Below are 12,805 nucleotides of genomic sequence, written 5' to 3'. Positions count from 1 at the left end.
GCGCTCGGGGAGCTCTTACTGCAAACAGTTTGTGCAAGATCATCGCATGAATCCATGTGAGTCTTATTTCTTTCCTCTCCAAGTGGAGAGAAAATTAATCCTTGGTGTTTCAGATAAATACAAACATCTTCTGAGCTGTTAGCATGAGTGAAGTAACAGTATGCAATATTATACGCAGTTACTCTGCCACATGTGGACAACAAGTGCCCTTCTCTGGCTGACTGTACCATAGGACCTTTTGAATGTATCACTACATACTTGCCTTTCAAAAAACCATTTAAAAAAACTCAGTATGGGGGCAATAATTTGTCACATCCACTGAATTTTGCTGCTAAGCTCTTTCAAAAATACGGATTTTCATATTCATTTAGTAACAATCTCCTCTCAAGTTTGTTATGTTTAAATGCTGAGATAGAAACCAAAGCTCTGGGTTATACTTTTATTAACAGGATCTAGTGTAAATGATGCAGATTATAAATACTTCCAAAACTCCAAAATATGGAACTGGAAGTTGTAAAACTTAATTTTTAGAAGACAAATTGGAGTTATTGCTCTGCTTGGTAAATGAAAGGCAACAGAAATATACCACTTCAAGACCTTCAGTGTTTCCTATGCAATTCAAAGAAAATTGTGCCTTTGTAAATGTTGAATATGGATTTGAAATAGTTTTGTTTTAATTAATCCTAGCATAGGTAGCAAAAATTTATAATGGTAAAGTTAAACCACAGCAGGAGGGAGAACACTGACATCCACAGCCATGCTGGTATTTTAGTGAGCACAGAAGTGTCCGAGCTTTGGGACTGATTTGCTGGGATGGACTGGTTAACTGGCTACTCTGTTCCTAGGATGTAAGACAGCAGCAACACTTGTTCAGTTCTCTGAGCTCTATTTCCTTCCACACAGTGCATTTGTTCTGCATATGGCATCGTAACATTAATGTCAGAAATTTATGGAAGACTGTACTGTAGCCTTAAGAGCTACAGACGCTTCATACTTCCCTTTAGCAGCTTAGTAAAATGCAATAAAAACTGTCTGTACAAAATGTATAATAATGGATGTCAAGGCCTACATGCCCTCACGGGGTCCCCTCTTTCAAGTGAATTCTTGGCTTAGGTCAAATATATCAGTCCATGTAAGACTCCAGAAGACACACCAGAAGTTTAATGTCAGATACCAGCTTTGTCACTATAGAAAGGAGTGACATGGAACATGTAACAGTGAGTGCAAACACGGACAGGCTTCATCTGACCATAACGAGGTAATGGAGCAGAGTGGGAGGAACAGCGGGAACAGAAGATCTGAAAAACAAGAGGGAGATCACACTTCAGTTCTTTGAAGAACTGGATGGGACAAGATTGATGTCAAAAGAGGGGAGAGATTCTACGGGCTGGGCTCTTGTGTATTGGCGACACCATCCTCTTCAGCATAGCAAGGGAAGTCCTCTGCAGACAGTTCACAGCCTGATGGCTAATTAATCTGAGTGCTCAGCCTCTCTGATGCAGGTCCCCAAGCACGGACACTAGCCAAGGCAGGCTTGTACCTCTGCAGGTCCCAGGGGAAGGCAGCCCCACCACAGACGAAAAGAAGCATCTCTCTCCATTGGTTTTAAATAAAGCCTAGGGGAACATTTGTGAATATCTCCAAAGTTCCTACTTCTGCAAGTCCACTATAAAGTTAAGAGAAACAGCTTCTTTACCCTCTTCCTTTTTAACTTGTACACCAGGGAGCAAGCAAGCAAAATGAGATTGCAGATCTCTGGCTTCCCGAGGCACACACCTGCTTTATTCTCCCTCACTCCCTCTTCCTCACCCACAAACCTGCAAAGCAGCAGCGCTGCACACTGCATTCCTCCTGCAAAGCTTTAGAAGGAAACCAAAGGGACACACCAACCCTGCCGCTGAGCTGTGCACTGTCCCTCGCAGTGCAGGCTGCTGTGGCTCAGTAAAGCTCAGAGCAATTGTCTAGAGTGACTCTGGATTTTTTGTTCCAGGATCTCAACAGGGAGTTCTGCTTTTCAGAAAACAAATGCTTACTGCTGTGTAAAAGTCAAAACCGTCCCCCCCCGGCTTTCTAAACATAGCCAAGACATACAAAACCATTTGTGACTTGAAAACCCTGGCCAAGCGCAGGCATTTTGCTATGCAGCTTGAGTTTCTCTGGTGCACGTAATTTTGCTGTTCTCTTTGGCAGATAGTTTCTCACATTTGACTGAGTCATTACCTTGCCACAGCTCCGACAGTGGTGTTTCCTGCGAATGACAGTGAAAGGAGCCTTGCACGCAGTGCAGTAGCTGCAGACTTCATCTGGAACCCAGTCAGGAGGATCTGTCAGAAACACAGCAACAAAAGGGAACATAAATCAAAAGGGAATAAAAACAAATATGCGATTACCAGATCCTCAAGGGAGTAGGAGAATGAAATATAACAGCAGCTGCTTTCATCCACGTTTCTCAAGGTGCTTTGCAAACAGGCAGATGGGTGAGTTCAGGATGTCCCAGAGGGTTCAACACCCCCCTCCTCTGCCAGGCGCCCGCCTTTGGGCAGTGCACAGCAGCACAGAAACAGCACACAGCAGCTCTGGACTCAAAATGAAATATACCCTATTCGAGTGAAAGTGGCAGGGAAAAGGAGATAAGCAAAATAAAGTATGAAGACAAGAGACTACTGAAGCAGAGCTGGAACACAGGTGTTTTTGTCAATGCAAGCAGCCATCAAAAAAAACCTTAGAGCTGAGATCATTCCCAGCCTCTCCAGCCCTCCCTACAGAAAGGACAGCTGTTTTTCTGCAAGGAGGCAAGCGACTCTACAAGATAATAAACTTGGAGCCTGATTACTGTCTGCTAAACTATTAGGACTCTTACTGGAAGTCACCAGGAACTACAGCAAAACCACAAAAATCAAGTGTATACGACTTAGCAGAGAAAGAATTCAACCATTATCCCTAACAGCATGTTTCAGCTGTTTATTTCTCCTGTGAGCTCTCTAACCTCTCATAAAAGCCAAGCAGGGAAATGATTTGGTTTTGGCAAAGCAGAAGGTATTAGGCTCCCTTCTGTTGAGCTGCTTCTGCTAGTGTCAGGCTGACATGACCTCAGAGTCTAAGATTATGAGTATAGACATGATCCAGCTGATTGCTTAATTATGTTGTTAAAAATCTAATGAAGGGCAAAACAGAAGGAATCCATGGACACAGTGAACACGAACTGCTGGATGTATTTACCCAAGTTTCCTGTATGCAGCTTCTCTCCGAGTATTATTTACAGTATGCATCCCATGCAATTGCTGATTTATAAACCTGACAAGCAAGTTCCCTGCCTTAAGGAACATATTATCAAACAAAATATATGGTGTAGTTAATGCAGAGGTCAAGAGGGCTAAAGCTACAGGCAGAAGATAATTAAATGAAAAATCCACTGTATTGTTCAAACATAACTATGACCAGTTTTCTTGTGTTTGTCACATTGCAACATTTCTCAAATTAAAAGTAAAAAGGATATGGCATTCAATGCAGAAAATGTTCAAAAAACCAGATTAATAAAAACAAAGATCTTCAAATCTTGACTCAGCTTTTATGGGCTCCTCTAAACTATTCTGGAAGTTAAACTAGTTCAAGGAAGCAATCTTAATGAACGAACTGGTCTGATAAAGGTCACAACTATAGGGACAGCAACCAAAACCAAAGTCTGTGTGCAGAGAAATGACTGATGTGGTGAGAAAAAAAAAAAAAAGGAGATGGTTGCATACAGCAGCCTTCACCTTATCCCTGTGAACAGCTCACCAGAAAATGTTCTGCGATTTCCTTTAGCAGCAGGGAGATGCAGGACTGCCAGCTTAAGTCGGAGCCTTAATAGCAATGAACCAAGGGATTTTCCTTTCCTGTTCTTTTCCTTCTCTGCAATCTCCTTAGCTACTACATGCAACTCCTCCAGTGAAACTTCCTAATGTGATGCTGATTTTGAAAACTTCATAAAACTTTCACAGGAATCTCTGATCTGAAACAATGGTAAGCCTGCTGACCTTGGAGCATCTCTGTGTTCTCCACCCAGGAAGTCCCTTGGGCTATCACATATATGCTAAACCAAATAACCAAGCCAATAACAACATTCCTGTTTAACACTTGCCATCAGACTACATAGCCTTGATTATGTTTTCAGGGATTTAACCATACTGTTCATTCTCACTAATTTTAAAGACAGGAAAATTTAGGAAGTTATTCAAGCTCTGTGCCATCAGGTCTCCCTCCCAGATGAACACAGAGCTGGTGGAAGCAGGTTTGGCAAGATGCCTACTTTGCTACTGATGCTTTATCAGCTGCATTATAATGTGGGCTACCATGTTCTGCTAGTTACCGATTTTAATGTCCAGAGAAAAGCCACAAAACACAGGCCCTTTTTGTACAAACTGCAGCATGCCAAGATGAACTACAACTTCTGCAGCAGTACCATAGTCACTCCTTCCCGTAGATCCTGATTACTCCAGACACGTTATAAGCTAACACAAGCCCACCAGAAAGACTCTGGAGCTCATCAACAGAAAGCAGCTTTCTTATCAGGTATTTACCATTTGGGTTTTATTTGATTTTTCTACTGTTGCCCTTGAAGTGCAATGATTAAAAAGTTGTGTTTTAATTGACCTTGTATAGATTTGTCTCCAGTGCTAAATAAAAATTGCAAAAAACCCCATGAGAAACAGAAAATTTCTTTTGATAAATGTAAATTCGTAAACTCATAAACTCGTAATAATCATATAGTCCATAGGTCATGGTTACAGAATTACCTGACCGCCAGATGAATTCATCTGCAAACCTTGCTTTTATAAATGCATTAAAAAATAAATCACATCGTACTGGTACTCAATGTATAGAAACAGTATGACCCTCTCTATGGAATATTCTCCCACTTTAGAGGGACTCTGTACCTCCACATTGGTGTCACACCAGCTGATTCACTAAATTAACGCATCAGCAGAGCAAGCTAAAGGGCACGCTTTCCCCCAGACAGTGACTCAACAACAGCAAGGCCCTTTGACAGGGCTATGCAGCCAGCCCCGTGCCCCATGGCTTCTGGGTTTTAGTGCCCTCCTGACATCCCCACTGCTCGCACTGAGATGTGCCGCACTGCAGCACACCTCCAAATAGCAACACTTAGTTATGTAACCGCTTTTAACATTCAAAATGCTGTACAAACATTAATTGCTTTAATCCTCATCACCCAGCTACAGTCAGTAAGTGTGTGGAGAGAAATCAGGAGAGAAATGTCTTGCCCAAAATCATACAGCGGTGCACCCTTGAAATAACATTTGAAATAAGAAACTTTGAGCCATTAGCCCTATGCCTTTGCTTCCAGCTGTGACTGAAAAAGTGCTTACACTGAATACAAACACAGAGGCTTCATTTTGAGAGTATGCATGTAGAAATTAAATGCGATCTTGGATGGGAGCCGAAGCGCTCACACTGTCAGGAAGGATGAAGCCCTGAACGATTTGGTCTCTCTGAGCCCATGCAAGCCCCTGTAGCGAGGGGACCACCCCCTAGGTCCCCTTCACAAACCTCATCTCGCTCAACCTCGGGAGCAGCCTTTCTGACTTACTTATATTAATGATTGAGTCATTGGGCTTTTTATAGGGCAGGTTTTTGAAATACTCTCTGAAGAGCAGTCTCATGAGGGGATAAAGCTTCAATACGAGGAGCAGAGTGAGTTACACAAATGAAACCCCAAGCATTAGCCTGAAGACGTCCTGGAAGCAGGGCAGCAGCACAGCACCCGTAGGCTTTTTATGTTATAGTCCTTCTCCGGGCTGCACTGCTCCATTAGCTCGGAGCGCAGCAGCAAATGGAAACATCCAGTCTCTAAAGCACTAGCTGCCTCTGCGCCCCGGATCTGCACAAGGAATGGAGGGAAAACCTTGTTCGGGGGCTAATTGGCCCACTGCTTTATCATGCAATGAGAGCTAAGAGAAGTCTGTTGGGAAATGGATGAAGACCACAGCACAAACATCAAAGAGGAGGAGGAAGAGAGGGAAGGGATTAACGAGACAGAAAGACGACAGAAATAAATTTCAGAAGAAAACATTAAAAGCACGTACAGAAAAAAAAAGCAGAGAAAGGAAGAGAAGTACTGAAATGAATAATAAACAAATTTAGAGAAAGGAAGAGGCACAAGATAAAATTAAATAGTGTAAAGACTGAAAAAGACATTTAAAAAGGAGAAACAGTATTCCCAACTCCTAACGATTCAAAAATCTTGCATTACGATCTCCCATAAATAATGAAATTTTATAGTCTTTTTATTTGTTTCATGCTGTAGCTTTTGGAATTCATGTTTACATGTCTCTGCAGCCTCATTAGCTAAAAAAGTTTTCTGTTCTATAGAAGTTAAAGATCTCACATAAGTCCAAGATGCTGGAGTTTTAAAAAAACCACAATCATGATAAAAATCATAGACGTCATAAACACTGTCAAAAAGCACATGTCAATTCATTTTGCTTAAGTATGTGCAATAGGATCTACTGCGGTCCCACCTAATCTTACAGAACCAAGGAGAACATCTGTGTGTCCCACTACACAAGGAGAAGTGAGCCTGGAGCTGGATCCATCAACAGTGTTGATTAAAACAACATTAGACCAGAAAATTCATTCAGTGGTGCTGAGACATACAAGACTGGGTTGGGGAAAAAGAAGCAATCCCAAAAGTTGTTGGAGCTTACAGAAGGCCCAATTTAGCAAAAAAGACCCCTTCTGCATCTTTTCATTTTTTTATCAAATATTCCTAATGCAAAAGTCAAACTGAAAGTTCCTCCTGCATCGATGTGTATTAGATCTTAGAGCACATCATGCATAACCCTGATTATACTTTTACCAGACTAACCTTAAGAGGGCTGTTCCTACAGCAGCCTGCGGAACTTACACCGCTGCAGCTATCAAAGTGCATTACCCTCACAGCTCCAAAAAAGGTCAGATGGGCTTGCTGTAGCTCTTCTGATGAAAGCAGGAAATATAAATTCTCACGGTTTTAAAAATGGAAAGTAGAGAACTAAGGGGACATGACTTGACCTTCTCACTTCAACTGCCACAGTAAGATGAACCTTTTTGTCCCTCATCACACACAGTTTTCCACATGTCATTTCGGGCCATCTCTGACTTTTATATGATTCCTAGGAGGCAGTTGTACCAAAGTCATCTTGACCCTTGGCTCAGTAGATTCAGCGCTGATTATGGCTCGCTTGAAATTTTTAAATTAAAAATAAAATTTTCTGCTTCAACAATATTACTTCATGAAAATTTTGGAGGTGAGGAAGAAAACAGAGGTACAGAATTATTAGTTTCAAGGACAGCTCTTATCAAACAGCTTTCTTAGGACAGAATTTCTGTGCAAACCTAGAAAGCTTTCACCAAAGCATGGAGCTCTGCAGACTTGGGCTCGAGCCTTTGCTCTGCCTGATTCCACACAACCTTGAACGAAGACGTCCTGTATCCATGCTGTACAGATATGTGATCAGAAACTCATTCTTTGAGCAAAATAGTAACTTATGCAAAATGGACAACTCTGATAGAAAACACTGACTCATTCCACTGGGATGTGGTTTAAAACCTCACTTTAGATCAGATGGACCACAGACCTGGATCTTCCATATAACCACTACTAGGAGTCTTCTCTGTAAGACCTACCAACAATTACAAACTAGAAACAAGTTGATAATGTAGATCTATATACTACATGCTAGAAGAACACTCAATGTGTGTATTTTTAGGACAAAAAATTTCAAACATAATCAAAATCCCAGCTATGCCATTGTGGAGCTGAATAAGCCTGTGCTTTACAGTACTTTGGGATGTTTTCTCCTCCTGCAATGAAGCTTCAACAAGTTCCACACTGTGCTGACAGGAAGGGATAGTCTTTGAAAAGGTAAAACGTAAATCAGATCAAATTATAGCAATACGACCTAAAAACCGTACAAAATCCTCTAATTTTACATACATTATTAAATATGCTCAGCAGACTGTAAAACATTGCCTCAATATGTACAACTTGATGTTAGATTCTTCTCTCACATGGTGTAAGCAGAGCTGCTGAACAAGGGAAAAGTAAAAAGTTATGTGGACTGAATATGTTTGGCCACTGAACTGTGCAACAATTTAACTTCTTTCATTTAGAAAGTGTTGCTGGTCATCATTATAAATAATAGAGTAGCCATAGGCACATGGAGGGCAAAAGAAAAATCGAAGCATTCAGCCAGAGTTGACAGCCAATTCTAGACTCACAGTGATTAGATTCTGCACACACAGTAGCATGGGTAGGTTTTCTTGACCTTGTGACTTCTTATTGCAACAAGAACAAGAGCTTGATCCTTGGGACCATAAATTACCGAATTCTGCTCATGCTGCTGGTTGGAGAGCAGTGAGGACTTGTGACTAGACAGAAGTGGGTGGGCTGGAATATTATGAGATGGGAAGGGATCAAGGAGAAAGAGTGTGCTGTTGTGCGGCAAACAGATGCTAACACCATTTGGCACAAACAGTTATTTGTACTGGCAGCCACAGCAAATCCATTATGGCTGGAGTTATAACTAGGCGGCAGCATGCAAGGCAGTTCTGTATGAATGCCTGAATGCTAGAGGGATAAGGACTGAAAATAAATGTATGGTTGCAGTGAGAGTCGAGATGCTACAGCGAATATTTTCACGGAGCACCAATAGCTTCATAATGCTTTCTATTTTACCTTGAGAAAATCTTCTGATTTCTAGATGTCTCATGCTTTTTCCTAGACTAGAAGTATAACTCACATTCTTAGGCAGCCTGTAACTTCACAACATATACAGCTAAAAATATTCACCTTTCCTCAATCACAACAAATGAATCTTCCTGACCAATAAATTACCCCAAAATACATGTATTATCAAAACTCAGATATGCCAAAGTTCATTATTAAAATCATCAAGCTCAGAAGGATAAACATAATGCTCCCAAATATGGTGAGCAAGGACTTATGCTTGATCACATTCAGAGATTGATAAAGAAATGAATACATAAAAATCCTTATCAATACAAAAAAAAGTTAATCTGTGTGTGTGTATATATATATATACACACATGGGACACTGTTGGCTAACAACAAAAAGCAAGTTTTGCATTGAGGCTGGAAACAAGATCCCAGCCACACAAATGGCAGAAAGATATCAAACTCCTACTTCCCTGATGTTTTTTAAAAGCTCTAAAAGATATTAAGAATTACTCAGGTCTGTCCCTGCAGGGATACATTTATACTAGGTTAATTAAGAGTAATTTTTGTACATTTTCAGATGTAGAGGTTTAGTTCAATTCATGTGTGGCCCACGCTGCCCGCTCTCAGTCCCATGCAAACTTCTTTGTCAGCTTATTATCCAACAGTGATTTGTCCCAAGCTGGAGCTGAGGAACTTCCCAATAAGCTTCTCACCGTGCTGGCTGATAGCTCACCAGGACACAGGGAGAAAGGCAGCACCACAGAAGGTCCTGGGACATGGGCCCCTTCTGCTGTTACTGCAATTCAGAGCAAGAACCACTGGTAACAAAGAGCCCAACCTGTTTTTTTCTGAGCAGCTGCCACTATAATTTGCTTTGAGTTTATACACAGAACTTTGTCCCCATTGGCCATCTTCTCATTCATACAACTGGGGCATGAAATTTTACTATATTTAAAACTAATTTATGGAATACTGCATAAATTAATCTTATATTCTAGGAAAACAAATATATTTGCTTTACATTCTCTTGCTTTACATTCTCTTCCTATAAAATTATGGTGGTATTTATACTATATGAAGTATAAATACATATGCTTCTTGAATAAACTTCTATAGCATTAGGACAGCAAAGATGAACATATACACCAAAGACTCACCTGTACTTTTGCAAATGCTTTTGTTTTGGATTGCCAATTAAACCTGTAGTTACTGTATTCCAACCTTCAGAAGGTCAAAAGATTCAACTCTTATAGCCTTGCCATTGTCAGTTGGCTCATAATAAAAATTCATATTTGTTTTATGACCCAGACCAGCTGGTGGGTATTATATACAGTAAGAATGAGAAAACTGACAAAAACAAGTGATTCATCTTCATAATCCGTGTAGAGGCTGGAACCTTCATCAGAATCTTACAACTATTCATTTATTTGTTCAGGTTGCCAGGCTTGCTTTCTTTTTTTTATTACCATTGATGGGATGCAATCTTAAACATTCAGTGCTTTCTGTAAGAAGGATTTATTTGATAATTGGAAAAAGCTTTCCTGGCAGGCAGCTTGCTGGCCTTGCTCAATTTGATACATGCTCATGCTCTGCCACGATGGCAGAAGGGAGGAGCTACTGATGTGCTCATTTGCTTTAAATTGTTTTCACTTTCAGTTGAAATAATTAAGAGTGACCTGAAGTGTAGAAGCAATGTACAAAAAAAGGATATAATCAATGGTGTCAACAGTTTGGTACAATGCTCTCAGACTTTGCACTGAATCCATTTACAGGAAAAACTGCAATGTACTGCTGTTGGTGGCCTGTGTCTCAGATTTGGCTTGGAGGACAAACCCTTCAGGCTTGCTGCAAGAAATAGGGCACAATGTTCCTACAACAAAGGTTGCCTTAACCACGAGACATCTTCTACCTGCACCCAAACACCACCCAAAGTCAGGGGCTGTTGCTTCCACAGCAGCTAGGAAAAATGAGGTAAGTGGGGGGGCTATTGTAAGGGGGGAAGAGGCACATGGCTGCTGAGGTTAAAATACTGCTGTAAGTTTACACCTCATGCTGCATGCCTTAGGGATAGCAAAAACATGTATCCTGTTAGTTATCACTGCATACCTCAGTAGAAAAAGGTCTGTACAGCATTGCCAGCAATGACAACTTGTGACCTGAAGGGACGGAGGCATGGAAGGTATTGGAGGAAAGCGGACAGAATCGGTGTTTCTACAGTTCCCACAAATTTAAGACTGACCCACTTTAGATGCCCCTTTTTGTAGGCCTTTTGTGTTTTGTTCCGGTTTAGAGGATGGAGCTCATCTCCATGCTCCCCAGCACTCTGTGTCTGTGATACAGAAAATTCCTGCCCATCAGCAAGTCTGAAAGCTAAGTAACAGCAGACCACTTAGTTTACATAGTCAGGAGCTCTACTGATTTGTACAAGCTGGTGTTTACAGCATAACCATTTACAAACAAGCCAAGTAAAACTCCTGGAGAAAGTCTGCAGGGAAATTGATTCAGACCATGCCCAAGCCTTCCCAGTGAGCAAGCGCGGGTACCAAAAGCAGAGTACCTGCTGGAGCGCTGACTAACTGGCTCTGGTGAGAGGACGTGTTAGCACAGCAAAAAAAATGTCCCAAGGCAGCCAAGCTCATTCTGGCATCCAAGTCTACTTATTCAAAAGGGACTTGGTTATCACACAAGGCTCTGCTTTCCATCACACAGGCATGCGTGAAACACCTGCTCTTTCAGAACAAAGGTGCAGGCAGGAGGAGGCTGTTTTTGCTGTAGTTATCTGCATATGTAATTAGGCTGGGTTTTACCATTCACTTAGGGCAGGGACACAACTGATTCATGCCACCTGGGTGCTGCAGGGGCCCCTGCAACTCCAAAGATTCTCCTGTGTGGCCATAACATCACCCAAGCACCCCGACTGGTGTCCTCAATTTCAGTAAATAACATCCTAAGCCATAGGCTGCACTTCTCCAAACAAAACCTTTCCTGTGTCAACAGAAGATGGCATGAAAAGCTGAAGGACCTTAAAAGCCAAACAACCTGCTAGGGAAGCGAAGTGACTTTGCTGTGACAAAACGTACATCCGCTGTGAGAAGATTATTCAGCATCCTGCAGTTTCTAATAACTTGCTTTACAATTCCGTAAGTCAAATTCACTGACAGCATCAGGCATCGATTCTAAACAAAAGAATATCAACTGAAATGGTAGAGAATGAATAATCTCTTGCATTCTTTTCCAATACTGCCTATAGGTGGTAAGGATTTTGCCTAGAGATTTTTTCTTTACTGCACCTTCTGTGACATTCTGAATTATGGCACAATAGAAAAATCAATTAAAATGACTACTGAATAGTTCTTTATCTGCCACCAAATCATCTTCCTCCAGAAGAGATAATATTTCTACACCACATTATACATGAATTAGCACTGCTGTTCTAAATAAATAGATTAGAGATCCTTTAGCCTGCAGCTTTAGAAGGGTGAGCAAGCAAACCATGGGTTTTATGTAAGCACAAAATAACTTATAAATATATAGAATTACTCTAAAACCTGATCTTTAAGAGGGTGTCGTTCCCACCCCTGGGATTTCTGATCTTTATTACAAATGACATGACTAACATTTCTTTTCTGTTGGTCACCTCCTTCCGCACACAAGCAGACTCGTACACAGCTTATCACTCAGTTTTTAGTCATCCTGCATTCACAGAATGTTAGAGATTGGAAGGGACCTCTCACCAGAAGAACAGCAGTGTATGTGGACAAATAGACAACAACAGATCAAAGTTTTAAAGCACAGGGAAATTACTGCACACTTGCATTTCTGGGAAGCTTCGATACAATTTTTCATTTTCAGAGCTGACAGTTGTCTTGTATTTCTCACTTGACCACAGAGATACCACTGCTCTGATAATTGGGCTCCTTGTGTGCTGAAACCATCACTTAGCCCTGAAGATCAAAGCTGATTGCTTTCTTGTTTGCTCCATCTCATACATCTACTTCCTCTTTTCTTATTCTTTGACTCCAAGTGCTCTGACATCTTTTAATCCATTTTTTAATAAAATGTTTACCATACTAGGGCTATAGTCCA

At 41.1% G+C, this 12,805-nt stretch overlaps 1 protein-coding gene across 1 annotated transcript in view; it reads right to left on the bottom strand.

Moving 5' to 3' along the window:
* Window positions 1-468: 468 nt before the first annotated feature.
* Window positions 469-12,805, bottom strand: part of LOC104468909 (lateral signaling target protein 2 homolog) — a gene marked incomplete at its 5' end in the record, with an annotated part of 40,748 nt that continues 28,411 nt past the window's right edge. Inside the window, 2 exons of the mRNA XM_010083194.1 lie at window positions 469-1,298; window positions 2,221-2,324. Coding sequence (XP_010081496.1) covers window positions 1,167-1,298; window positions 2,221-2,324 — 236 coding nt within the window. The remainder of the gene's footprint in view (window positions 1,299-2,220; window positions 2,325-12,805) is intronic.

The sequence above is a fragment of the Pterocles gutturalis genome, unplaced genomic scaffold (genome assembly GCF_000699245.1).
Source record: "Pterocles gutturalis isolate BGI_N339 unplaced genomic scaffold, ASM69924v1 scaffold24225, whole genome shotgun sequence".
Taxonomy (NCBI): domain Eukaryota; kingdom Metazoa; phylum Chordata; class Aves; order Pterocliformes; family Pteroclidae; genus Pterocles; species Pterocles gutturalis.
This window is presented reverse-complemented; position numbering and strand designations above follow the sequence as displayed.